Here is a 26,432-nt window from a genome sequence, read left to right on the forward strand (position 1 = left end):
TGTTTGACTTTTTTGTTTTGTTTTGTTCTGTTGTTTTTTGACATGGGGATGCTGGTCATGTGGCTCGGGTCTTGAGCTGTTCTGGTGATGGAACAGCGCAGGTTGGCATCCTCTGCTTGGCGTCCTCTGCTTGGCGTCCTCCTCATCATATTTATTATAAAATATATTTTATAATTCCATTTTAATTCTGTTATCCTCTTTCAGTGTTTTGTGTAAATTGTGTAAACACAACATCCATTACACATTGTCCATCTTGAGAGAGAGAGAGAGATCCTCCTCTGGTGCTCTCCCCGAGGTTTCTGCCTATTTTTTCTCCCTGTTAAAGGTTTTTTTTAGGGAGGTGTTCCTTATCCGATGTGAGGGTCTAAAGACAGGATGTTGTGTTGCTGTCAAGCCCACTGAGACAAATTTGTCGTTTGTAATATTGGGCTATACAAATAAAACTGACCTGACCTTAAACAAACTTGAAAATTTACAAAGTAATTAGAACATTAAAAATGTATGATGAACTTTACTTACAGTTGTAACAGAAATATGAAAGATGTAATTAGCTTTTGTATACCTCTATCATTCTTTTTTATATCATTCATTTTTTATGTATGGGTGTGCTGGTATGCTCTGTTTCAGATCATTTGTAAACACACGTTAAAGACCATGTGACACCTTCGTTCTGGGAAATGATGTCCTGGTGAAAAGTGAATAAGTAATAATGAGGAAAAAGGGTGCTGCTGCAGGCGGCCAGAGGACAAAACAAGTGAGGAGCTTGTCATTTGGAGAGCAGCTGTGTGGAGGAGCTGGCTGCTGCAGTGCTGCAGACAGAAGACCAGAGCTCAGGAGAGCTGTGGATGGGCAGGTCAGATGACCATTTTAGTATCTGATGCAATGAGGGTCTTGTATATTTTTGATATTTTCTTTCCCACCCTCATGTTGAGGAATATGTCTGTCAAGACTGAACATTGTGGTAGTTCTGTAGGAGATGTAACTCTAGATTTGATCACTTGGACATAGTTGAATGGGTTGAAAGAAAGGGTTCTGGGGAAGGAGTATTGTTTGGCCAGGTGGGTGAAGGAGTGTTGGTGGTTAGGAGAGTTGGTGGTGGTTATAAAGCAGTTGTCCAAATTGGACAATGCTCATTGAATAGCAGGCAGGAGAAATATGGTTGTTTTATTGATGGTTGGATCAGGGTTGTGCCAGATTAGGATCAGTTAAAAAAAATACGATTTTTTTCCCCTCAAGGGTTTGGTAGGCTTTTATGCAGGCTTCAATTGTTGACCATATGCACGGATTCTTAAAACAGTTCATTTTTTAACAGATGCATCCAGTAGAGGGGGATATTTTAGTTGAACTCGGTAAATTGTTGTAAAGCAGACCTGGTATGAACAAGAAGTGGTCTGAGACCTCATTAGTACTAAAGAAAGAGAGCCGAGTCCTCTTTCGACTCCATTTACATTGTGAATACAAAGAGCACTGAGTTCTTTTGCAGCTGGTTCACTTTTTGGTACACTTAAAAAGAAGTGAGTTTGGTTCCTTTTAACAGAACGGTGTGTGAAAACACACCAAGACCCTTGTGGTTAAGTGTGGCTGTATGCTGTGTGTCATGCTACTCCTGGGATGTACTTGAATATGTAGGAGATGTAACTGCATAGGAACTGTAACTGCATGGCAGCTGTAACTGCACGGCAGCTGTAACTGCACGGGAGGTGTAACTGCATGGGAAATGTAACTGCATGGGAGCTGTAATTGCATGGCAGGTGTAACTGCATGGGAACTGTAACTACATGGGAGCTGTAACTGCATGGGAGGTGTAACTGCATAGGAGCTGTAACTGCCTGGGAACTGTAACTGCATGGGAGCGGTAACTGCATGGGAGCTGTAACTGCATGGGGAAGGCCACGGCTGGTTGGCAGGCAGAGAGGGATGGATACCTGAAACGCTGTTGTTTGCTGGTGCTACAATGTGCTGAAGACAATAGCGTTCCTCTCTCTCCAGCTGAAATATGTACTCACACTCAGGGTGCAGGGTCGACAAAGCCTAGAAACAGAGAGGGGGGGGGCAGACAGACAGAAACAAACATAAACAAAAACAAGAAAAGATTGAACAACAAAGAAACGAACAAAAGTATGCTGGTGTGAGTGACACTTGAAAGAATAAAATGGTTCTGATTCTGTGATTCTGATTCTGATATTGTGTGGTAGCTTCTAAACATTTCTACTGCAATGCATCCTCTCATGCACAGTTGATATTTGATATCAAGGAGACTGAGCTTCCCTATGTTGTACCTTCTCTCTTTTGTGTTAACAGTGACTTAATGTAGATGTGCATATGTGGGTGACCCTTACATTATGTGCATATGCATAGGTGTATGTGTTCATATTCATGGGTGTATGTGTTCATATTCATGGGTGTATGTGTGCACATTCATAGGTATATCCAAAGGAGTTGAATCAAGTGCAACTGGACTGGCATATATCCGTGAAGACGTTTCGCCTCTCATCCAAGAGGCTTCCTCAGTTCGTGCCTTTCTGACTAGACCAAGCTAGTCTGGGTATATGTGTGCATATTCATAGGTGTGTATGTGTGCACATTCATAGGAGTATGTGTGCATGTTCATAGGTGTATGTGTGCATATTCATAGGTGTATGTGTGCACATTCATAGGTATATGTGTGCATATTCATGGGTGTATGTGTTCATATTCATAGGTGTATGTGTGCATATTCATAAGTGTATGTGTGCATATTCATGGGTGTGTGCGTGCATTTGTGTGTGTGCATATTCATGGGTGTATGTGTGCATTTGTGTGTGCATATTCATGGGTGTATGTGTGTTGTGGTTACACAGCCCCGAGCTGCCTCCCCGGCACGTTCAAGCCACTCCCCCAGCTCGGACGTGTCGGAAACATCCGAGCGCTCGGCTCGCGCTCTGAGACGAGCGCTGCACTGCACCAGGTGTTTACCATCATCCATCAGGCACACCTGTGGCAATCAGGCAGCCTTCTACAAGAAGCCTCCCAGAACGTCTCTCAGTGCTTCGACGTACTGAACCCTGCGGTGAAGTTCTGAGAAGCCCTCCAGCGTTCCTTGCTTTCTGTTTATTCCCCAGTGTCTTATCTTCGTGTCTCTGTATCCTCCCAAGACTCTCCCTCCGCGATTTCCACGGCTCCCCGCGTCTCCCTCGTCCCCAGCGACCTTCACGTTTCTCCCCGGACCTCTCCTGCGATCTCCCCCCCTTGTCCCTCTATCTGGACCCCTCCTTTCGGACTCGACTTCCCGGATCTCGGACCTGGACTTTCTCGGACAACCCCTCTTGGATCACGGACTGGACTTTCTCGCCAGGTGCACGCACATTTTTTCAACACCTCCTGGTCATTTACATACCGCACCACACATTGGCTAAAAACACTCACACATAGTTATACACGCAAACCACGGGACACCACACATAGTTTATTCACACATCCCACTAACGGAACGCCTTTTTTCACCATACATGTCCCTCCCACAATAAAACCCCCCTTTGTAGACTTAGAAGTCATCTCGTGTCTGTCTGTCTTGGGTTTCGCCACACGGGTCAGGTTCTGGTGCGCGAGCATAACAATGTGTGCATATTCATGGGTGTATGTGTGCATTTGTGTGTGTGTGTGCATATTCATGGATGTATGTGTGCATATTCATGAGTATTTGTGTGTGTGTGTGTGTGTGCATATTCATGGGTGTATGTGTGCATGTGTGTGTGCATACGGTATTCCATGATGTTTATTATTTTCAAACTAACCACGTTATTGCCCTTTGGAAACTACTAGTGGGTGTGTGGACGTACTGTATGTGGTGAAGGAGCTCGACCATAAAGTTCTGAACTTCAGCTCCATCTCTGTCTCTTATTGGACACCCTGCTGCGGGTTTGAATCCTGTAATAGTTCTAATAATGGGTGAGGGCTACATCAGCCAGCCGTTGAGACGGATGAGCGCTCCCAGCAGGAGAACCTGGTAATTTACTGTGTCAAATGTGGCAGATGAGTGAAGGAGGGTGCCCGACCGACGGCCTGCCAGCAGCTTTGGTGGTGTGGAGCGCCTCGGCGAACTAACAGGGAGCCCTAGAGGGCTCCTCCGGAGGAGAAGGGGGGCGGGTTGCATGCTGCTCCTGCAGCTTTCATCCAGGAGTGGTGGTGACAAGATGAGCGGTCGTCCAGTGTGACTGGAAATGATTGCATGAAAAGTTCTTTGCTATCAAATTAGACTTGGAGTTTAGTAAGGCTTTCTTCGTGTTTCTAGTTTCCTCTGGCTAAAAGAAGTCAACAGTTGTTCCTCATTAATGCATATTCACCATTTTATGATACGACATGGTTTTACTTTCACTTTTGCTGCGTATGAAAGCGTAACTGTGATGGTGTTTTAGTGCTTTCAGTGTGTATGTTGAGTTTTTAGACCTGAGTTTATATTGGTGGAGGTGATGGTTTTGTATATCTGGCCTGTCTTCTCGGGTGTTAAATGACTGGTTTTGAATTGTGTGTTGGACTGAATTGTTTGTGTTTATGTATGAGACCTCGTGCACCAGAAAACTCCGATGTAGATAAAGTTAAGCCGCAACAATAGAGACCTGTCTCTCTGTTAGATTATTATTATTATTATGAAGCATACACAACAGGGATTTTAGCTTCTGACCGTTTGTTGCCAGTACCACTGAGGGTCCCTCATGCAAGTTTAAGTCCATCCATCCATTATGCAAGCCGCTCATCAGCAAACGGCAACGTTCATTTGTCGTTTCATTTCCTGCAGCCCACAGCAGTGCAACACAAAGACACAAACACACCCAAACTACAACAACAACACACATCCACAACACAAAATCTACAAAAACACTTATATCCAGCATATCCACACACACAAAAAATCACTGTCCAAGAGAGTGAACGTCAGGATGACTGTCGGAACTGCCGGTCTGCATGGGCTAGCCGTTAGCTTAGCCTGCCCCGCTTCCGCATCCTGTCACACCGCCCTCGGTGTTTCCTCCTCGGGCGCAGCTCCAGGCAGGGCCGTGGTCCCTGGGCCCACAGGATGCAGCAGACCAAGCTCTCTCAGCCATCAAACCAAGACACAAACTTAAACGTAGACGTGGACAAAGACAGTGCATGGCCCGTCCATGCACTGTCTTTGTCCTCACTGGGTGAGGCCGCCGCAAACGTCAATTCGCGCCGCCATCCCCCCACACCGGAAGCTTTCAGCTGACCCAACCGATCCCAACCAACCCAACCGGGGCAGTCATTGGGCGGCAGGCGGGAAGACACCCTGGACAGGCAGCCAGTCCATGACACACGTATACATACATACACACACACACACACACACACACACACCTAGCGACAATTTAATACGGTCGAGTCACGTGACCTACATGTGTTTGGACTGCGGGAGGAAACCCACGCAGACACGGGGAGAACATGCAAACTCCTCACACAGGACGACCCCCAAGGTTGGACTACCCCGGGGGCCGGGGCTCGAACCCAGGACCTTTTTGCTGTGATGCGACCGCGCTAACCACTGCGCCACCGTGCGGCTGTAAAGTTCAAGTACCACTCCTAATGAAGGCGATGTTGACCATGAATCATGCAGAAAAGGGCAGACATCCGTTATGCTGCTACTTTAAGGAGGAGGCGCCGCTCCGCTAGAGATGGCCAGACTTCCATGTTTAATAGTATTATATAACTGGTTACTGGCTGCTGGCTTACAGTAAAACAAATTTCCTGTGTGAAACAGCGGGGTGATACTGTAACGCAAACATAGCTGCATGCTATAAACTGACAGCGACATCCCAGAATCACCGCAGCTCATAGAGTGACTCGTGTAGCAACACAGTAATTGTGTAGTATATTACTGGCTATGGGACAACTGCTGCACATTACAAACCAGTCTTAAAAGTGTGTTGGAGGCACACAGCACAAGCAAAGTAGAAAAAGGTGGAAACTTCCACACACTTACTCCATGCAAAATTCAAATTGTTGTCAGCAAAGCTTTAGGTCGGAGAACTTTGTATGAGGCGGCACGGTAGCGCAGTAGGTAGCGCGGTCGCCTCACAGCGAGAAGGTCCTGGGTTCGAGCCCCCCGGGGGGGGGTCCAACCTTGGGGGTCGTCCCGGGTCGTCCTCTGTGTGGAGTTTGCATGTTCTCCCCGTGTCTGCGTGGGTTTCCTCCCACAATCCAAAGACATGTAGGTCAGGTGACTGCCATACTACATTGCCCCTCGGTATGAATGTGTGCGGGTGTCGGTCCTGTGATGGACTGGCAGCCTGTCCAGGGTGTCTCCCCGCCTGCCGCCCCATGACTGCTGGGATAGGCTCCAGCATCCCCGCGGCCCTGACAGCAGGATAAGCGGTTCGGATGATGGATGGCTGGACCTTAGTCTGAGCAGTATAGTAGTACATTACTGTAGCGAATTCAGGGGGCAGCCGGGAACCGCCGCAGCCGGGACGCGAACCCGGGTCACTCGCACCGCGGGCTGTCACCTTAACCAGTCGACTACAGGGTTCCGACCCGTTAGCCAGGGGCTAGCGAGCGCATTCATCCGTGGTCGTTACATTATGGTTGAGTAATGGTTGTGAATGCTCTGTATCAGCAGCCAGTGACGTGTGGTGAATAAGGCGGTGCGGACAACGGGAGCTTGTTCAGCCGCAGGCGGAGCTGCAGCAGCCAGCACAGAACGCAGGCGGAGCCCATCAGCTTCCCAAAAGGGGTCAAATGCGCCGGGCTCACTTTGCAGGTGTTACCATCTGTTTTCAGCGCGGAACAAGGAGCACTCTGTGCTGTTGCCAAGGTAATGAGGCAGAAAGGCTCGTGACGAGTTGAATCGTTCCGAAACGACGACAGGGCGTGAGCAGGGTTTCTTTCACAGTATGACAGGTTTTAAAAAAGTGTTCACACACACACACACACACACACACACACACACACACACACACACACACACACACACACACACCTTCTCGAGGCTGTTTATGAGACACGTGTGGGCAACATCAGTCCTCGTGTGGGTAAAGGACTCCCCAGGCTGGTGGTTTCTCCTGGTCGCTTGGAGAAATTCCAGTCCACACGTCCCCCTCGAGCTTTATTAGGATCCCTGGCTTGAAGACGACAATACTGTCTCGCTCCTTTACCCTGTTTCCTACTGAGACATGCATAACCCACTGAAGACATCCCGTTAAAATGTCATCTGTGAACTTGAGAACGGGCCCACCCCATTTGTAAAGTGACGTCTGATACGGACTACACGGGATTTGTGAACGCACGTGTGACTGGTGGATTCACCTGTGGTGCTTGTAGGGTTCGCCGCGCGGTGCGTGTGTACATTGTAGCGAATCGGACTGAATTCGGGGGGCAGCCGGGAACCGCCGCAGGGGGGACGCGAACTTCGGTCTCCCGCACCCCGTGCGACTACGTTAACCAGTCGATTAAAGGGTCCGACCCGTTAGCCAGCCGGCCAGCGAGTCTAGTCATTCATGCTCGTTACAAGATGTTTGTTCCTGACAGCTCGGCCCGTCTGGTGAGATCGTGTGAGGAGCGAAGTGGAGGTCGACGATGAGCGCCTGTCGCTGGTCTCATCCGGTCCCCACAGCAACACAGCAACACAGCAACACAGCAGCACAGCAACACCAACATAGCAGCACTCTTTGCTGTTTGCACATTTTGGAGCTTGTAATATTTGCTAGTAATATTTGATTTGCTAATGTCCCTTACGGCTTTCCGTAGCGCCACAACAAAGTCACGTGATGTACGTAACAACGTCAGTCGGAATCCGGTCGGTGAATAAACACCCAGCACGAGAGAAGTCGTCCTTGCTTTATTAATGTTATAAGTTAACATAGCCAGAGGGCACAGATCATTACATGGTGTCAGAGTAGCGGAGTTTAAATACCCAATATGGATTCGTACGGCGTTCCAGCTCCACGGATGGACTGGGAATCGGCGAACTTACCTGAAGCATGGAGACGATTTCGACAAACAACGGAGCTAATGTTCAAGGGCCCCCTGCGCGGGAAGAACGAAGAGGAGAAATGCAGCTACCTCCTGCTCTGGATAGGGGAAAAAGGGCGCGATGTGCACAACACTTGGACACTCAGCGGAGAACAAGCCAAGAAGCTAGAAACGTACTACGATAAGTACACTGAGTACATCACCCCCAAAGCAAACCCGATTTATGCCAGATATAAATTTCATGAAAAGATGCAGGGAGAGAGTGAATCCTTCGAACAATTTGTAACTGAACTAAAGCTCCTAGTCAAAGACTGTGGCTACCCAAATGCCGACGAGATGGTCAGGGACCGCATCGTGTTTGCCACCAACTCACCCAGAGTGAGAGAAAAGCTACTTAGCCAGGGAGCTGAGCTAACGCTAGAAAAAGCCATAGATGTAGCCCGCTCACACGAGCTAGCAAAGCAACAGCTAAAGTTTATGGGCCAGGGCAGCACACATGAAACGGTGCACGCAATAGGCAGAAAGACTTACAAACCGAACGCACCCAAAGCAGCTAACGCTAACTTCAGACAAAGGGAGGGTAACGTTAGCACCGCCGCCAGGGCGTGTAGCTATTGTGGAGGGCTACACGGCGCTAAAGCCACTTGCCCAGCTAAGGGTAAACAATGCATTAAATGCAAGAAGCTCAATCATTTTGCTAAAGTATGCAAGTCTAGCTCCCAGGGACAGACAAAGTACTACCGCGGCACAGTACATGCCGTCGGAGAGAACCCAGAAGAGTACACCACTGACAGAGAGCAGGAAGAACTGTACTTCGACAACATTACAGTGGAGAGCACCGCTGTGGGAGAACAGACAGAGCTGTACATAGACTGCATCTCAATAGAGAACAACGGAAAAAGCAACGAGCAGGCTTACGTAGAGGTTGGAATTGGCACACCTCCACAGAAGGTAAAGTTTAAACTAGACACTGGGGCACAGGCCAATACTATTCCCACCAACCTGTTCCAGGCGCTGTTCAAAAATGTGACACTGAAACCAGCAATACACAGACTCACTGAATATGGAGGAGGCGCGCTGAGCGTGAAAGGCACATGCAAACTCAAATGTAAGTACAGAGACAATGCAATGATGCTGGACTTTTACGTCATTGACACAAACGCCCCACCAGTCATGGCAATGAAAACATGCCGTGACCTAAACTTGGTAAAAATAGTGATGGCTGTGAGCGAGGAAAACAATGTCACATCACAGAGCATAATGGATGAGTATGCAGATGTTTTCCAGGGAATAGGAGAGTTCCCAGGCGTGTGCACCTTCCGCGTCACACCAGATGCAACGCCGGTCGTCTGCCCGCCACGCAGAATCCCTACCGCCCTACGCAGCAAACTGAGGGACGAGCTTGACAGCATGGAGAAAGGCGGCATAATCTGTAAGGTAACAGAACCCACAGAATGGGTGAACGCACTCGTCATTGTTGAGAAGCCAAAGACAGGCAAACTTAGAGTGTGTTTAGACCCCAGAGCTCTTAACAAAGTGATACAACGACCTCACTACCCCCTCCCCACGCTGGAGGACGCCACCACAAAGCTCGCTGGAGCTGAGTACTTTAGCGTGTTAGATGCGCGGTCAGGCTATTGGGCCATCAAACTGAGCACTGAATCCTCAATGTTGACGACATTTAACACAGTGTTTGGCAGGTATCGTTTCCTCAGACTGCCATTCGGAATCGTGTCCGCTCAAGACGAGTTCCAGAGACGCGTGGATGAAACATATGAAGGATTGGACGGTGTGACGGCCATAGTGGACGACATACTAGTGTTCGGCAAGACTAAAGAGGAACATGACCAGCGTCTCAGAGCGATGCTGAAGCGCACAAGGGAGCGAGGGGTGAGGCTCAACCCCGACAAGTGTCACATATGCGTGTCCGAGGTACGCTACTTCGGCCACACGCTCTCACACGAAGGCATCAAACCAGACCCACACAAGGTGAAGGTGGTCAAGGACATGCAACCCCCACAGAACAAAGCAGAGCTGGAGACAGTCCTCGGCATGATCAACTACCTCGCCAGATTCGCTCCACACCTCTCACAGATAAACTCACCCCTCAGAAAGCTTCTGAAACAGGACAGTGAGTTTGTGTGGGATGCAGTCCACGACAAGGCGTTCCAAGAGATGAAGAATCTCATTACACAGCACCCAGGTCCGGTACTCTCATATTTCGACCCGCAGAAAGAGCTGCGACTCCAAGTGGATGCATCCAAAAGTGGCCTTGGGGCTGTCATGCTCCAAGATGGCAAACCAATTGCCAATGCGTCCAAGTCACTCAACAGCACTGAAGAAAACTACGCACAGATAGAGAAGGAGCTCTACGCTGTGGTCTTCGGCTGCAAGAGGTTCCACAAGTACATGTATGGACGAAAAGTGATTGTGGAGTCAGACCACAAGCCTCTGGAGGCTATACTAAAAAAGCCACTGGCAGCAGCACCACCCCGGCTGCAACGGATTATCCTGGCGCTCCAAAAATACGACATCCAAATCATCCACCGCCCCGGTAAGGACATACCGGTGGCCGACACACTGTCACGCAAGTCAATAGAACACCACGACAGTGACCTACAGGAAGGGATGGAGGCCCAAGTGCACACAGTCCTCAGCAACATCCCTGTGAGCGACACAAGACTCACAGAAATCAAGCAGGAAACAGCGCAAGATCCACAGCTCACCGCACTCAGACGAGCCACACTCACTGGCTGGCCAGACACAAAGAAAAAGTGCCCGCCCAGCATCCAGGAATACTGGAACTACAGAGCAGAAATCTCAGAAATGGACGGTATCCTGTTCAAAGGTGAGAGAATCATTGTCCCCCAAAAGCTTCGCAAGGACATGATACAGCGCATCCATGCCAGCCACCTTGGCGTGGAAAAAAGCAAATGCCGAGCAAGAGACTTACTGTTCTGGCCTGGCATGGGGAAACAGATCGAGGGTGCGGTAGCAGACTGCAGCATATGCCAAGAACGGCGCAGCGCAAATGCAAAGGAACCAATGATGTCACACGGCCACACACGGCCGTGGCAAGTGATAGGCACAGACCTATTCACATGGAACTCACAGGACTTCATAGTCACTGTGGACTACTACTCCAGATTCTTCGAGCTTGAAAGACTTTACAGCTGCACCTCATCTGCCGTCATCATGAAGCTGAAAGCAGCAATGGCTCGACACGGAATCCCCGAGACTATCATCAGCGACAACGGTCCGTGCTACAGCTCTGGTGAGTTCCGCAACTTCTCACAGACATGGGGTTTCTCACACACCACCACAAGCCCCCACTACCCACAGAGCAACGGCCTCTCCGAGAAGACTGTCCAGACGGCCAAACGCATCCTGGACAAAGCCAAAGCTGAGAACAAAGACCCCTACATGAGCTTACTGGAGTATCGCAACACACCGGTGGACAACCTGAAATCACCAGCACAGCTACTGATGAGTCGGAGGCTGCGGTCCATTCTCCCATCAACAGCAAAACACCTGCAGCCACAGATCGCCAGTCAGGAGGATGTTCACAAAAGGAGAGAGGTATGTCAACAGCGCCAGCAGGCATACTACAACCGAACAGCCAAACCTCTGCCCCACCTGCCCGCAGGCACACCAATCCGCTTCCGGCAGGAGGATGGATCCTGGAGACCTGCAACTGTGGAAAGACCAGCGAACACAGACAGGAGCTACCACATCCAAACCAAAGAAGGTCAGATCTACCAACGCAACCGTCAACACCTGCGACAAAGCAGAGTGAACACTCACACTACACACACACACACTTCACAGCAGACTGTTACCAGCGCTAACAACAACACACAAGCCCATCAGCAAGAGCATGCTGAACCTCCAGACACGAACAATCAGCGACAACCAGACACACAGCCTGGTTACACCATGAGGTCAGGTCGCACGATCAAACCAAGACAAATCCTTGACTTATGAATGTTAAAAAAAGAGAGAATTTTACACCAACCTGTACTATACCTGCTATGTTTTGAAAAGAAATATTTACAGCGTTCACTTACCTTGTGTACCTACCTGCTGTTTGCAGTTACCAGTAATGAAATGAAAAAAAAAAGATGAAATGTTATTACGGTGTCACATTTAGACAGTGAAGGAAATGTTTTACACTACTTTGTTGCAGTCCAGTTATATAAGAGTTCCACTTTCATATTCTTTATTAAGATTGTATTCGCTTATAAACGTGCTCAACGTGGTCTGTATCTCTGCAGAGAAAGCAGCACTTTTCAGAAAAAGGGAGATGTAATATTTGCTAGTAATATTTGATTTGCTAATGTCCCTTACGGCTTTCCGTAGCGCCACAACAAAGTCACGTGATGTACGTAACAACGTCAGTCGGAATCCGGTCGGTGAATAAACACCCAGCACGAGAGAAGTCGTCCTTGCTTTATTAATGTTATAAGTTAACATAGCCAGAGGGCACAGATCATTACAGAGCTCGTACCTTTTTTCATTTCACTGCACTCGGGACTTGTACTTGCGTGTATGTGACAAATAAAACTCTTGAATATTGAATCTTGAATCACAGCAGCACAGCAACAGCTGCACAGCAACACCAACACAGCAGCACAGCAACACAGCAACACGGCAACACCAACACAGCAGCACAGCAACAGCATCACAGCAACACAGCAGCACAGCAACAGCTGCACAGCAACACCAACACAGCAGCACAGCAACACAGCAACACGGCAACACAGCAACACCAACACAGCAGCACAGCAACACAGCAGCACAGCAACAGCATCACAGCAGCACAGCAGCACAGCATCCGTCTGCGGCGCAGCCATGTAGTGGCTTATAATGTGGGCGCTGTTGTTTAGCATTCCGGCTCATCAGCATCCGTCCATCCATCCATTATACAAACCGCTTATCCGACATAGGGTCGCGGGATGCTGGAACCTATCCCAGCAGTCATTGGGCGGCAGGCGGGGAGACACCCCGGACAGGCGGCTAGACCATCACAGGGCCCACACATTCGGGCAACTTAGTGCGGCTGATTCACCTGGCCTACATGCGTTTGGACTGTGGGAGGAAATCGGAGCCCCCAGAGGAAACCCACACAGACACGGGGAGAACATGCAAACTCCATACAGAGGACGAGCCGGGACGACCCCCCAAAGTTGGACCACCCCAGGGGTGGAATCCTAGGTTCGTGCTCCGGGGTAGTCCAACCTTGGGGGTCATCCCGGGTCGCCCTCTGAGGCACGGTGGCGCAGTGGTTAGCGCAGTCGCCCCATAGCAAGAAGGTCCCATCAGCAAACTATTCCTGAAAATATACTCTTAGTTGTTTGGTACGTTTCATTTACACTCTCACCTTTGTGTGTGTGTGTGGGGGGGGCTCTGTAAAAGGCTTGATAAGGATCTAAAAAGCTTTCCATTCTGAAAAAAGTTTGCCTCGGTTCGGCTTCACGTTTCACTAAAACCTTACAGACCGAGTGCGGGTCTGGATTCAAAGCGGGGCAGGTAAACCGGGACATCGTGTTTCCTCTGAGCCACGAGGGAAGGCGTCGTGCAACCTGACGTTCAGCTTCAACTTTAACATCTTCTGAAATGCTAAGCAGCTACATACAGACGGGCTATGCTGATGAAGACGTTGCTGATGAAGAAATGACGACTGCGCGGGTGGGACCGGGTCACGGCAGCCTCCTCTGGGGCACCGGCGTGCGACGCGAGGCGCTTCTGTTTGAAGAACCGGGCAAACTTGTAGCGAATCGTTCACCGCACCACCATGATTTATTACGCGCACGCACGCGCGCTGACGCTAAAACACACGCACGCTGACGCAGAGGCAAAGGAGCGCGTGTACACAGTCCGGATCCTCTCCTCTTTAACATCCTTGTCATTCATTCCCATTAGAATGCAGCACGGCAACGTGCCGGAGTGGTGGTTCTGACTGGTTTGTGTGGGGTTCTGGTTCTGGTTTTGCTGAGTTCATCTGTTATTTCCCAGGATGATCTGGCACAAAGGTGAACAACCGAACTTTCATCTCAGCAAATGTGAATAAGTTCAGCTTTGCTGCGCATCCAGTGCGCAGGTTTCTTTCACATTCAAAGTTAAAATCAGCCACTCACGGAGGGAGCCAGGGACGCCGCCACGAGAATCCCGCAGATGCACAGAGACCGCATCTTCTCGCTCCAGTTGCGCGTCGTCCTCCAAGTCCGGCTGCCTGCAGAACCACCTGCCCGTCCCTCTCCGTCCACAGCCACTTCCCACCACGAGCGCTCTCGACGTCGTGGCTTTTATATCTATCGTGCACATCACAGCTTTACGCGAGCCAATCCAAGAGCCCGTACACATGTAACACGTGCAGCCCGGCCAGATGTTTACGACTGTTGACATGCAAGCTGCTGGGCAACGGCAAAGTTACGGTTGTCTGCGTTATGTCTGTTATGCTTATGTTATGTCTGTCTTATATCTATGTTAGGTCTGTGTTATGTCTGTGTTGTCTGTTATGTCTGTGTTATGTCTGTTATGTTTATGTTATATCTGTGTTATGTCTATTTTATGTCTGTGTTATGTTTATGTTATGTTTATGTTATGTCTGTGTTATGTCTATTTTATGTCTGTGTTATGTTTATGTTATGTCTGTGTTATGTCTATTTTATGTCTATTTTATGTCTGTGATATGTTTTGTTATGTGTGTTATGTGTGTTATGTGTGTTATGTCTGTATTATGTCTATGTTATGTTATTGTAGCCGGGTGGTAAATCTGTTAAATATGTTAAAAGATTTTCCACTTAAATTTAGTATAGTTTAACTGTTAATATATGTAATTGTTACACTGTCAAGCCATGTAAAATGTCATTTGATGTATTTAAATTGTGAGGCAGATTGTGAGTGTATTTTTATAGTTTTGGTTGTCATTGCATGTTTTGACCAGTAAGTGGCAGTGGCGGACTTTTATTGTAACTCCGTGCAAGTTATCCAAGTGCATCTTGGGTATTCTTTCTTTTTATCTTGTGTGGAGCGCCTGAAGATTGCGGTGTGACAGTGCTCTGACTCCGTAGTAAGTAAGGGTAAATATCTTGTGAAATATACCTGTAACATTATTCCAAACAATATTGTATGTCGGTAATTTGACAAGATGGTTTGATTTAGACGCTACTGGAGTTGATGTTCGGTGATTTTGGGCGCGAGCCGTCGACCGCTGTTCGCCATTGCAGGCATGACAAGGTAATGTTGGCGTGAATAAAGCCACACCATGCCATTGTATTTGGGATGTAAAGGTTTTATATGCATTTTAATTCTGTTTAAAGGTAACTGACAGAGTGAGAAGTTGCGCGATCTTCAGGAAGTTCCACATGTCTTTGTTAAACCCTGTTTAACGTACATAGTCCACTGCCGTATTTTGCACCGTATTTTGTATTTATTATTTCCCTTTTTTAAAAATCTTTTCTGTTAAACTTGCCACACCTGTGAACATTTATGAGCTGTTTGCTCGAAAGACACAGGAATGTATGCACTCAGTAAAACGATCTGCATTCGAAGGTTCAAACAATAAAATTAAAGCTACAAGAACCCCGGAAGTAATTGTGTTCTGTGTGGTATATAATTCCACGGGCTACATTATGTATGTGTTATGTCTATTTTATGTCTGTGTTATGTTTATGTTGTGTGTTATATCTGTGTTATGTCTATGTTATGTTTATGTTATGTCTGTGTTATGTCTATTTTATGTCTGTGTTATGTTTATGTTATGTGTGTTATGTCTGTCTTATGTCTATGTTATGTTTATGCTATGTCTATGTTATGTCTATGTTATGTTTATGTTAGGTGTGTTATGTCTGTGTTATGTCTATTGTTTGCCTGTGTTATGTCTTTTATGTCTGTGTTTTGTTTATGTTATGTCTGTGTTATGTCTGTGTTATGTTTATGTTATGTGTGTTATGTTTGTGTTATGTCTATGTTATGTCTATGTTAGGTGTGTTATGTCTGTGTTATGTCTGTGTTATGTCTATGTTATGTCTGTGTTACGTCTGTGTTATGTCTATTGTTTGCCTGTGTTATGTCTATTTTATGTCTGTGTTTTGTTTATGTTATGTCTGTGTTATGTCTGTGTTATGTTTATGTTATGTGTGTTATGTCTGTGTTATGTCTATGTTATGTTTATGTTATGTCTGGGTTATGTCTGTGTTATGTTTATGTCATGTCTGTGTTATGTCTATTTTATGTCTGTGTTATGTTTATGTTATGCGTGTTATTTCTGTGTTATGTCTATGTTATGTTTATGTTATGTCTGTGTTATGTCTATGTTATGTTTATGTTATGTCTATTTTATGTCTGTGTTATGTTTATGTTATGTGTGTTATGTCTATGTTATGTTTATGTTATGTATGTGTTATGTCTATTATATGTCTGTGTTATGTTTATGTTATGTGTGTTATGTCTATTTTATGTCTGTGTTATATTTATGTTATGTGTGTTATGTCTGTGTTACGTCTGTGTTATGTCTATTATTTGTCTGTGTTATGTCTGTGTTACGTCTGTGTTATGTCTATTGTTTGTCTGTGTTATGTCTGTGTTATGTCTATTGTTTATCTGTGTTACGTCTGTTACGTCTGTGTTATGTCTATTGTTTGTCTGTGTTATGTCTGTGTTACGTCTGTGTTATGTCTATTGTTTGTCTGTGTTATGTCTGTGTTATGTCTATGTTATGTCTATGTTATGTCACGTCTGTGTTATGTCTATTGTTTGTCTGTGTTATGTCTATTGTATGTCTGTGGTATGTCTGTGTTGTCTGTGAATGTTCTCAGTCATCCAGGTCATTGTTATCCAAAGGAGTTGAATCAAGTGCAACTGGACTTGGTATATATCCGTGAAGACGTTTCGCCTCTCATCCAAGAGGCTTCCTCCTCTTATGTCTGTGTTATGTCTATGTTATGTTATGTATGTGTTATGTCTATTTTATGTCTGTGTTATGTTTATGTTGTGTGTTATATCTGTGTTATGTCTATGTTATATTTATGTTATGTCTGTGTTATGTCTATTTTATGTCTGTGTTATGTTTATGTTATGTGTGTTATGTCTATGTTATGTTTATGTTATGTCTATGTTATGTTTATGTTAGGTGTGTTATGTCTGTGTTATGTCTGTGTTATGTCTATTGTTTGCCTGTGTTATGTCTATTTTATGTCTGTGTTTTGTTTATGTTATGTCTGTGTTATGTCTGTGTTATGTTTATGTTCTGTGTTATGTTTGTGTTATGTCTATGTTATGTTTATGTTAGGTGTGTTATGTCTGTGTTATGTCTGTGTTATGTCTATGTTATGTCTGTGTTACGTCTGTGTTATGTCTATTGTTTGCCTGTGTTATGTCTATTTTATGTCTGTGTTTTGTTTATGTTATGTCTGTGTTATGTCTGTGTTATGTCTGTGTTATGTTTATGTTATGTTTGTTATGTCTGTGTTATGTCTATGTTATGTTTATGTTATGTCTGGGTTATGTCTGTGTTATGTTTATGTTATGTCTGTGTTATGTCTGTTTTATGTCTGTGTTATGTTTATTTTATGCGTGTTATTTCTGTGTTATGTCTATGTTATGTTTATGTTATGTCTGTGTTATGTCTATGTTATGTTTATGTTATGTCTGGGTTATGTCTGTGTTATGTTTATGTTATGTTTATGTTATGTCTGTGTTATGTCTATTTTATGTCTGTGTTATGTTTATGTTATGTGTGTTATGTCTATGTTATGTTTATGTTATGTATGTGTTATGTCTATTATATGTCTGTTATGTTTATGTTATGTGTGTTATGTCTATTTTATGTCTGTGTTATATTTATGTTATGTGTGTTATGTCTATGTTATGTCTGTGTTACGTCTGTGTTATGTCTATGTTATGTTTGTTATGTCCGTGTTATGTTTATGTTATGTGTGTTATGTCTGTGTTATATCTATGTTATGTCTATGTTATGTCTGTGTTATGTCTATTATTTGTCTGTGTTATGTCTGTGTTACGTCTGTGTTATGTCTATTGTTTGTCTGTGTTATGTCTGTGTTATGTCTATTGTTTGTCTGTGTTACGTCTGTTACGTCTGTGTTATGTCTATTGTTTGTGTTATGTCTGTGTTACGTCTGTGTTATGTCTATTGTTTGTCTGTGTTATGTCTGTGTTATGTCTATGTTGTGTCTATGTTATGTCACGTCTGTGTTATGTCTATTGTTTGTCTGTGTTATGTCTATTGTATGTCTGTGTTATGTCTGTGTTGTCTGTGAATGTTCTCAGTCATCCAGGTCATTGTTATCCAAAGGAGTTGAATCAAGTGCATCTGGACTTGGTATATATCCGTGAAGACGTTTCGCCTCTCATCCAAGAGGCTTCCTCCTCTTATGTCTGTGTTATGTCTATGTTATGTTATGTATGTGTTATGTCTATTTTATGTCTGTGTTATGTTTATGTTGTGTGTTATATCTGTGTTATGTCTATGTTATGTTTATGTTATGTCTGTGTTATGTCTATTTTATGTCTGTGTTATGTTTATGTTATGTGTGTTATGTCTGTCTTATGTCTATGTTATTTTTATGTTATGTCTATGTTATGTCTATGTTATGTTTATGTTAGGTTACGTCTGTGTTATGTCTATTGTTTGTCTGTGTTATGTCTGTGTTATGTCTATTGTTTGTCTGTGTTACGTCTGTTACGTCTGTGTTATGTCTATTGTTTGTCTGTGTTATGTCTGTGTTACGTCTGTGTTATGTCTGTGTTATGTCTATTGTTTGCCTGTGTTATGTCTATTTTATGTCTGTGTTTTGTTTATGTTATGTCTGTGTTATGTCTGTGTTATGTTTATGTTATGTGTGTTATGTTTGTGTTATGTCTATGTTATGTTTATGTTAGGTGTGTTATGTCTGTGTTATGTCTATGTTATGTCTGTGTTACGTCTGTGTTATGTCTATTGTTTGTCTGTGTTATGTCTATTTTATGTCTGTGTTTTGTTTATGTTATGTCTGTGTTATGTCTTTGTTATGTCTGTGTTATGTTTATGTTATGTTTGTTATGTCTATGTTATGTTTATGTTATGTCTGTGTTATGTCTATGTTATTTTTATGTTATGTCTGTGTTATGTCTGTTTTATGTCTGTGTTATGTTTATGTTATGCGTGTTATTTCTGTGTTACGTCTATGTTATGTTTGTGTTATGTCTATGTTATGTTTATGTTATGTCTGGGTTATGTCTGTGTTATGTTTATGTTATATTTATGTTATGTCTGTGTTATGTCTATTTTATGTCTGTGTTATGTTTATGTTATGTGTGTTATGTCTATGTTATGTTTATGTTATGTATGTGTTATGTCTATTATATGTCTGTGTTATGTTTATGTTATGTGTGTTATGTCTATTTTATGTCTGTGTTATATTTATGTTATGTGTGTTACGTCTATGTTATGTCTGTGTTACGTCTGTGTTATGTCCGTGTTATGTTTGTTATGTGTGTTATGTCTGTGTTATGTCTATGTTATGTCTATGTTATGTCTGTGTTACGTCTGTGTTATGTCTATTATTTGTCTGTGTTATGTCTGTGTTACGTCTGTGTTATGTCTATTGTTTGTCTGTGTTATGTCTATTTTATGTCTGTGTTTTGTTTATGTTATGTCTGTGTTATGTCTGTGTTATGTTTATGTTAGGTGTGTTATGTCTGTGTTATGTCTATGTTATGTCTGTGTTACGTCTGTGTTATGTCTATTGTTTGCCTGTGTTATGTCTATTTTATGTCTGTGTTTTGTTTATGTTATGTCTGTGTTATGTTTATGTTATGTTTGTTATGTCTGTGTTATGTCTATGTTATGTTTATGTTATGTCTGGGTTATGTCTGTGTTATGTTTATGTTATGTCTGTGTTTTGTCTGTTTTATGTCTGTGTTATGTTTATGTTATGCGTGTTATTTCTGTGTTACGTCTATGTTATGTTTATGTTATGTCTGTGTTATGTCTATGTTATGTTTATGTTATGTCTGGGTTATGTCTGTGTTATGTTTATGTTATGTCTGTGTTATGTCTATTTTATGTCTGTGTTATGTTTGTTATGTGTGTTATGTCTATGTTATGTTTATGTTATGTATGTGTTATGTCTGTGTTATGTTTATGTTATGTGTGTTATGTCTATTTTATGTCTGTGTTATATTTATGTTATGTTTGTTATGTCTATGTTATGTCTGTGTTACGTCTGTGTTATGTCCGTGTTATGTTTGTTATGTGTGTTATGTCTGTGTTATGTCTATGTTATGTCTATGTTATGTCTGTGTTACGTCTGTGTTATGTCTATTATTTGTCTGTGTTATGTCTGTGTTACGTCTGTGTTATGTCTATTGTTTGTCTGTGTTATGTCTGTGTTATGTCTATTGTTTGTCTGTGTTACGTCTGTTACGTCTGTGTTATGTCTATGTTATGTCACGTCTGTGTTATGTCTATTGTTTGTCTGTGTTATGTCTATTGTATGTCTGTGTTATGTCTGTGTTGTCTGTGAATGTTCTCAGTCATCCAGGTCATTGTTATCCAAAGGAGTTGAATCAAGTGCAACTGGACTTGGTATATATCCGTGAAGACGTTTCGCCTCTCATCCAAGAGGCTTCCTCCTCTTATGTCTGTGTTATGTCTATGTTATGTCTATGTTATATCTGTGTTATGTTAAAGTTATGTCTGTGTTATGTAGGTGTTATTTAATGAAATTGAATTAAATGTTTTCTATCACAGGATACAAATCCTCTACACCAGGCTTGACAAATTAAAACAAACAACCATACGAAACGAACCACAATATAGTTATTAAAAACACAAATATCCACAAATCACATAAATACAATAGTCTCTCAAGTACATTAGTCAAATAATCATAGTCACACAATACTCACAATGATCACAACTCAGCTTTATAATCATATAAAAAGTCCTTTTTAGACCAAAATGTATCTAATCTGTTTTTAAAAGAATTAACTGAAGAAGCTGCACCACTTCCTCTGGAAGTTCCTTCCATGCTCTTACAGCACGAACTGTAAAGACGTTTTTTCTCTTTTCAGAGTGACGCTTTAACAGGAATAGTTTTAAGGAGTTCCCTCTTAACTCATACCTATCATTCCACAAATACACAACAGGCTCAGCTGTGAAATCATGTATTTTGTGTACAAGCTTATAGACTTCCACCACGTCTCCTCTGTGTCTCCTGTATACTAGAGTTGGTTGTTGTAAATTTCTTAACCTCTCATCATATGACATCTCTTTCAGACCTGGGATTAGTTTAGCAGCTCTTCTCTGAACCTTCTCAATTTTTTAATGTATTTTACTTTATAAAGACACCAGACCGAGCTTTCAAATTCAAGATGAGATCGCACCAAGGATTTATACATATAATGGCAAAACTATTTCCTTACCCAAATTTAGAAAAGTTCTTCTAATTTTCGCCAGCATAGAGGTTGCATTTTAATTTTTTCAGAAATGTGCATGTAAATTTCAATTGCACGATCGACCACAACACCGATGTCCTTTTCTTCTTCCACTTGCTGAACCATTAAATCTCCAACTTTCTAGTTAACCTAGTTGGCACTTGTTTTCCCAATGTGTAAATGTTTGCATTTTTCTGGATTCAATTTCAGTAGCCACCTATCACACACATACTCATACTATGGAGGACTGCTTGGAGATGGGCTATATCAGTGTCCTTATTAATTATTCTAAATATTTTTGTATCGTCCGCAAAAATAAAGTATGAATCAGATTATATCACACTTGGTAAATCATTTATATAGACCACAAAGAGTACAGGGCCCAACACAGAACCTCGTGGAACTCCAAAGGTCACCGGTTTCCATTTTGAAGTGGCCCCATTTACCACCACCTGCTGTTTCCTGTTATGTAAAAAAATCTGTGTCCAGCTTGTAACTCTGTCGTCTATGCCATAGGATTTTAATTTTGACAGCATTATTTTATGAGGAACTTTATCAAAAGCATGAAAGTCCATATATATGCAATCGACTGACTCCCCTCTATCCAAAGCTGCTGACCACTTATCAAGAACGGAGAGAAGCTGAAGTGTAGTCGATCTTCCAGATATGAATCCATACTGCTTATTACTAAAAAGTCTGCCAGACTTCATATGGTCAACAATATATGTCCTGATTAGTTTTTCCGTTGTCTTACATACTACAGACGTCAGACTAACTGGCCTGTAATTTCCTGCTAGTGACCTGTTTCCTTTTTTGAAAATTGCACTGATATATGCCTCTTTCCAATCACAGGGTAAAGTTGATTCTTCTAATGATTTATTGCACAGCTTTGTTAGAAGCTTGGTAATCACGCTAGCCAACTCCTTTAAGATCCTGGGATGTATCACATCTGGCTCTGGTGATTTATAGACGTTAATATCCTGCAGAAGCCGTTTTATATCTTAGGAAGTTATTATAAAACGTTCTGTTTGCTGAACTTCCACTCTTGGCAATTCAGGTATGTGCCCTTCAGGTTCGATCGAAAATACACTGGTGAAATAATCTGACAGCATTTCTGTTTTTTCAGTATCTTTGTCTGTTTTGGGGGAGTTCGTAACCTTCTGATTAGTATTATAGCGAATTCGGGGGGGGGGGGGGCAACCACAGGAACTGCCGCAGCCGGGGCGCGAAACCGTATCGCCGGCACGGCGAGAGACAAAGCTAACCGCTCGACTAGAGTCCAACCCGTTAGCTAACGGCTACCAAACCTTTTCATCCGTGATCGTTACATTGCCAGGACGCGAACCTGGGGCTTCTGCACCGCGAGCCACAACGTATCCGGTTTTCCCCTTTTTATTTTGCTAACATCATTCAATACCTTCCATGTAGTTTTATGTTGTTTTTATTGTCCTCTAGTAATTTGCTGTAGTAATCCCTTCTGCTGCTTCTCATAATTTTTGTCAGTTTGTTTTTATGTCTTATATTTATGTTCCGATTTGTTTTGTTCTCTGCTTTAAAAAGTCTTTATATAATACATTTTTCTTCTTACAGGAGTTAGCCATGGCTTTTCAGCAGATTTCTGTTTTACTTCTTTCTTGACTAGAGGACAGTTTTGTTTTCATAAAGAGCCGTTGTTATTGACAAAAAAATGTGTCATGGGCTTCGTCTACATCTTCCACATAGACTTTATTCCAGTCTTGTACCATCAGATCGTTTTTAAAACAATCAATTGTCCCTTCTGTTTTTTTTTGTCTAATTATTTTGTGTGTTCTAACGTCCTTATTTGCCCCTGTACTGCTCTGAATGACTGCAAACACTGGCAGATGGTCACTTGTGTCATTTATATTATGGATCGTGATCGTTATGTGGATCGTGATATGGATCGTGATCGTGATGTGGATCGTGTTTGTGATATGGATCTTGATCGTGATGTGGATTATGACCGTGATGTGGCTCATGATTGTGATATGGATCGTGATATGGATGGTGATCATGATATGGCTCGTGATTGTGATATGGCTCATGATAGGCTGTATAGGGGGAGAGGAACCATACCTAGTTGTCAGCTGTGTGGTCTTCAGTAGAAAAGAATGGGTTGCACAGGTGGAGAGTGTGTGGACAATTTCATGATGTTGCGGAAGTAGCTGAACTTCTACTGTAGGCTTTTTTGTTCGCCTAGAGTCAAAGTGACAAATAGTACACGACACAAAGAAGTGGATTCGAGAGGCACCTATTTTATTCATATTTACTGTGTGTGACAGGTCTATTACAGGCTGCATAGTGTTTGCAGGGAGGCTTTCACTCCCACAAGTTAATCTGTCCATAAGAACGAGTAGAAAATCTGTCCCTGCATGGTGTCTTTGACAAATGCCATATAAAAGTAACAGATTAACTTTAAAATATTTTTAACACCTTTTCTCAGAAACCTTAAAGTGCAATTCTGTAGATAAAATGCATCTTGTGTACAAATTGTCCAAATATACACTAATCAAAGAATACAAAAGTCACTTTGAATTGCAAACGGAGCTCTACAAAACCAGCAGTGTTGCGCTCGTGCTGTCTTAGGAAGTGCATTGCGAAATTAGTGAGAGTGACCGAAGTCGTTGCTTCTTAATTGCTTTGAGGGTAGGAGATAGAAAATGTCAATACCATCAGCACACAATACTGAAAACACGTGAATCACAGAGAACAGGACAAACTCGACTACTTGTGATAAAGGATGTGGAGGGGAGCATCTTATGACATAGTGTAAAGTGACACATGAAAGCTTGTCACCTTGTGCGATTGTCGTTTTTGAATAACTGATTATTATATATGAGCAAACAAAAAAAAATCTGCAACGCTATGGACTCGGATCTCAACGACATTTTCACAGCCGTTCACAAATTCCTAATTAAACCCAATATAACTGTAGACGCCCTATCTCGGTTTAACCACCCCTATTAAAAGTAAAACAAAAAACTCAAGCATCAATGAACCAAGCCAACAGGATAACGAACACGACCACGAGACCGCTACACCCAGCTAGTAAGAACGAGGGCAACACTCAGGACCCATGACCTCACACATCCGCCCGGTACCGCATTCAACCCCCCCGCGCTACGCTGTCCCATTTGTCCCATAAATGTTCACAAGAAATCATCCATACCCTCACCAATAAACGTGATCGATAAGATGTCTGTGAATGTTCTCATTCATCCAGGTCATGGTTATCCAAAGGAGTTGAATCAAGTGCTCAATAAGAAATAAAACTCATTTGCATATGTTATTGTTGCACGGAACTGGAAAAAAATCAAACTGAGCAAAAACCTTTTCGTGTGATTGTCTGACATGGTGCATCACTAATTCACAAGTCATCTAGTGCTACCGAGTCCCTGTATAAGAAACTGCTCTAGGTGTCCTTTAAAATAAGGTACAAAACTTACACCTACATCAGGTTGTCAATCTCTGGCAACGGGAGCCAGTTGGCACTTTGAAAATGGATCATCCCTGACTGACAAGTCAGCTACGTCACATCCGCACTAAACTACTACGCTCTACTACTCAACCCCTGTGTGGAGGAGCTCCATCTTTCATTAGGTCACACAAATGGGATAGCAGACGTCCTACGTCCTCACATGCCGGTTCAGATGGCGACATCCAGCTGACAAACGACACAAGGACACGCTTGACGAGCCGACCGCTCCCGGTGGGAGACAATCTGAGTCCCCGTTCCCTGAGAGATTTGCAGAGTATATGTACTGAGTCGTCCACCCTCAGGGTCCCGCTTCGTCCCGCCTTAATTAACTTGGGTCGGATGGGCGAGCTGTTTGGTTTCAATTTACTGCCACGAACAACTGACGCTGTCCGTCGTCCCTTTTGCATTCTCTGAACAGCTTATTCGGGTTCGAAGCTCCGAGTCGAAGGGAAACGGTTGATAAAACACAAAAACTCGTAGGTTAAAAACTCGCTTTGACGCGTAAGATCATGAGCCTCGCCGGTCTGGATGACTGTTGCTCACGACACGGTGCTTGTGCTAACGGTAAAACACAACATTTGCATAAACATTCTCCCTCTTATTTAGTTCGCTTACATTTCTATCGTTGCCATGACGACAACTCGTTTAGAAAACTAAAAACATGAACGCACTTCAAAACATGAACAAGTGTTAAATGACGGTAGGGACTCAAATTTAGAGTTCAGTAACACAAGTAAACAGTACTCGGGTGGGGGTGGGGGGTTGAAACAAAAGCCTAAAAAAGTAACTGAACCTAAAAATAAAAAAAGGAAAAGGAATCGGTTAAAAAAACAAACGGACACAGCATCCCACAATGCCTTGCTTCAGCCTGGCTGCACATGTGGTGCTGCTTCATGGAAAGTCACTTCCGTCGTAGATGACAGGCTTCTCAATCGCCAGGTGGTATAGGACCTTCTTGGAGATGAACCTGTGAGAACAGAGTTTCTGATGAAATGGCTGCAACACAACAAACTTAACACCACAACCACCGGGACGTCACGCCTGTTAAACTGTTTAAACTCTATATTGTGTCAAGACAAACACCCAGGTGTGATATTAATGCATTACATGTGTTAGTGTGTCTGTTATGAAACTAACTGACACCAAAATTAACACTTTAACAACCATAATACTGCGGCGAATTCGGGGGACAACGCAACCACAGGAACTGCCGCGGCCGGGAAGCGAACCCGTATCGCCCGCACTGCAGGAGACATCGCTAACCGCTCGACTAAAGGGTAAGACTCGCCAGCCAGCTGCCAGCGTGTCTAGTTATCCATGCACGTTACAATACTATTTTTCAAACAATTTAAAATGGCCGCCGTCCAGCGCCTACAAATACTGTGGTAGTCATGGTGCGTCTGTAACCAGACATGTTGGACATAATCACACACCAAGTTTAGACTATTTCTCTGCACTGGAGGGCGCTAGTGTGTTTCTAAGAAAGAGCAACGAACTTCACAAAGGAAATGACGCCACCAACACACGTCATAAA

At 43.6% G+C, this 26,432-nt stretch overlaps 2 protein-coding genes across 3 annotated transcripts in view; both read right to left on the reverse strand.

The window, feature by feature from the left end:
* The window catches only part of ghrhrl (growth hormone releasing hormone receptor, like), a 70,216-nt gene extending 65,523 nt beyond the window's left edge, over nt 1–4,693 (reverse strand). Inside the window, exons 1-2 of the mRNA XM_056276755.1 lie at nt 4,661–4,693; nt 1,926–2,031 (exon numbers count right to left, since the gene is read on the reverse strand). Coding sequence (XP_056132730.1) covers nt 1,926–2,031; nt 4,661–4,693 — 139 coding nt within the window. The remainder of the gene's footprint in view (nt 1–1,925; nt 2,032–4,660) is intronic.
* Nucleotides 4,694–23,661: 18,968 nt separating this feature from the next.
* fyco1a (FYVE and coiled-coil domain autophagy adaptor 1a) overlaps nt 23,662–26,432 on the reverse strand; it is a 56,543-nt gene continuing 53,772 nt past the window's right edge. For both annotated transcript variants that reach the window (XM_056276033.1, XM_056276034.1), the window contains exon 19: nt 23,662–25,865. In XM_056276033.1, the coding sequence (XP_056132008.1) occupies nt 25,790–25,865 (76 nt within the window). In that variant the 3' untranslated portion in view covers nt 23,662–25,789. The remainder of the gene's footprint in view (nt 25,866–26,432) is intronic.

Source organism: Lampris incognitus, chromosome 3, assembly GCF_029633865.1.
Source record: "Lampris incognitus isolate fLamInc1 chromosome 3, fLamInc1.hap2, whole genome shotgun sequence".
NCBI lineage: Eukaryota > Metazoa > Chordata > Actinopteri > Lampriformes > Lampridae > Lampris > Lampris incognitus.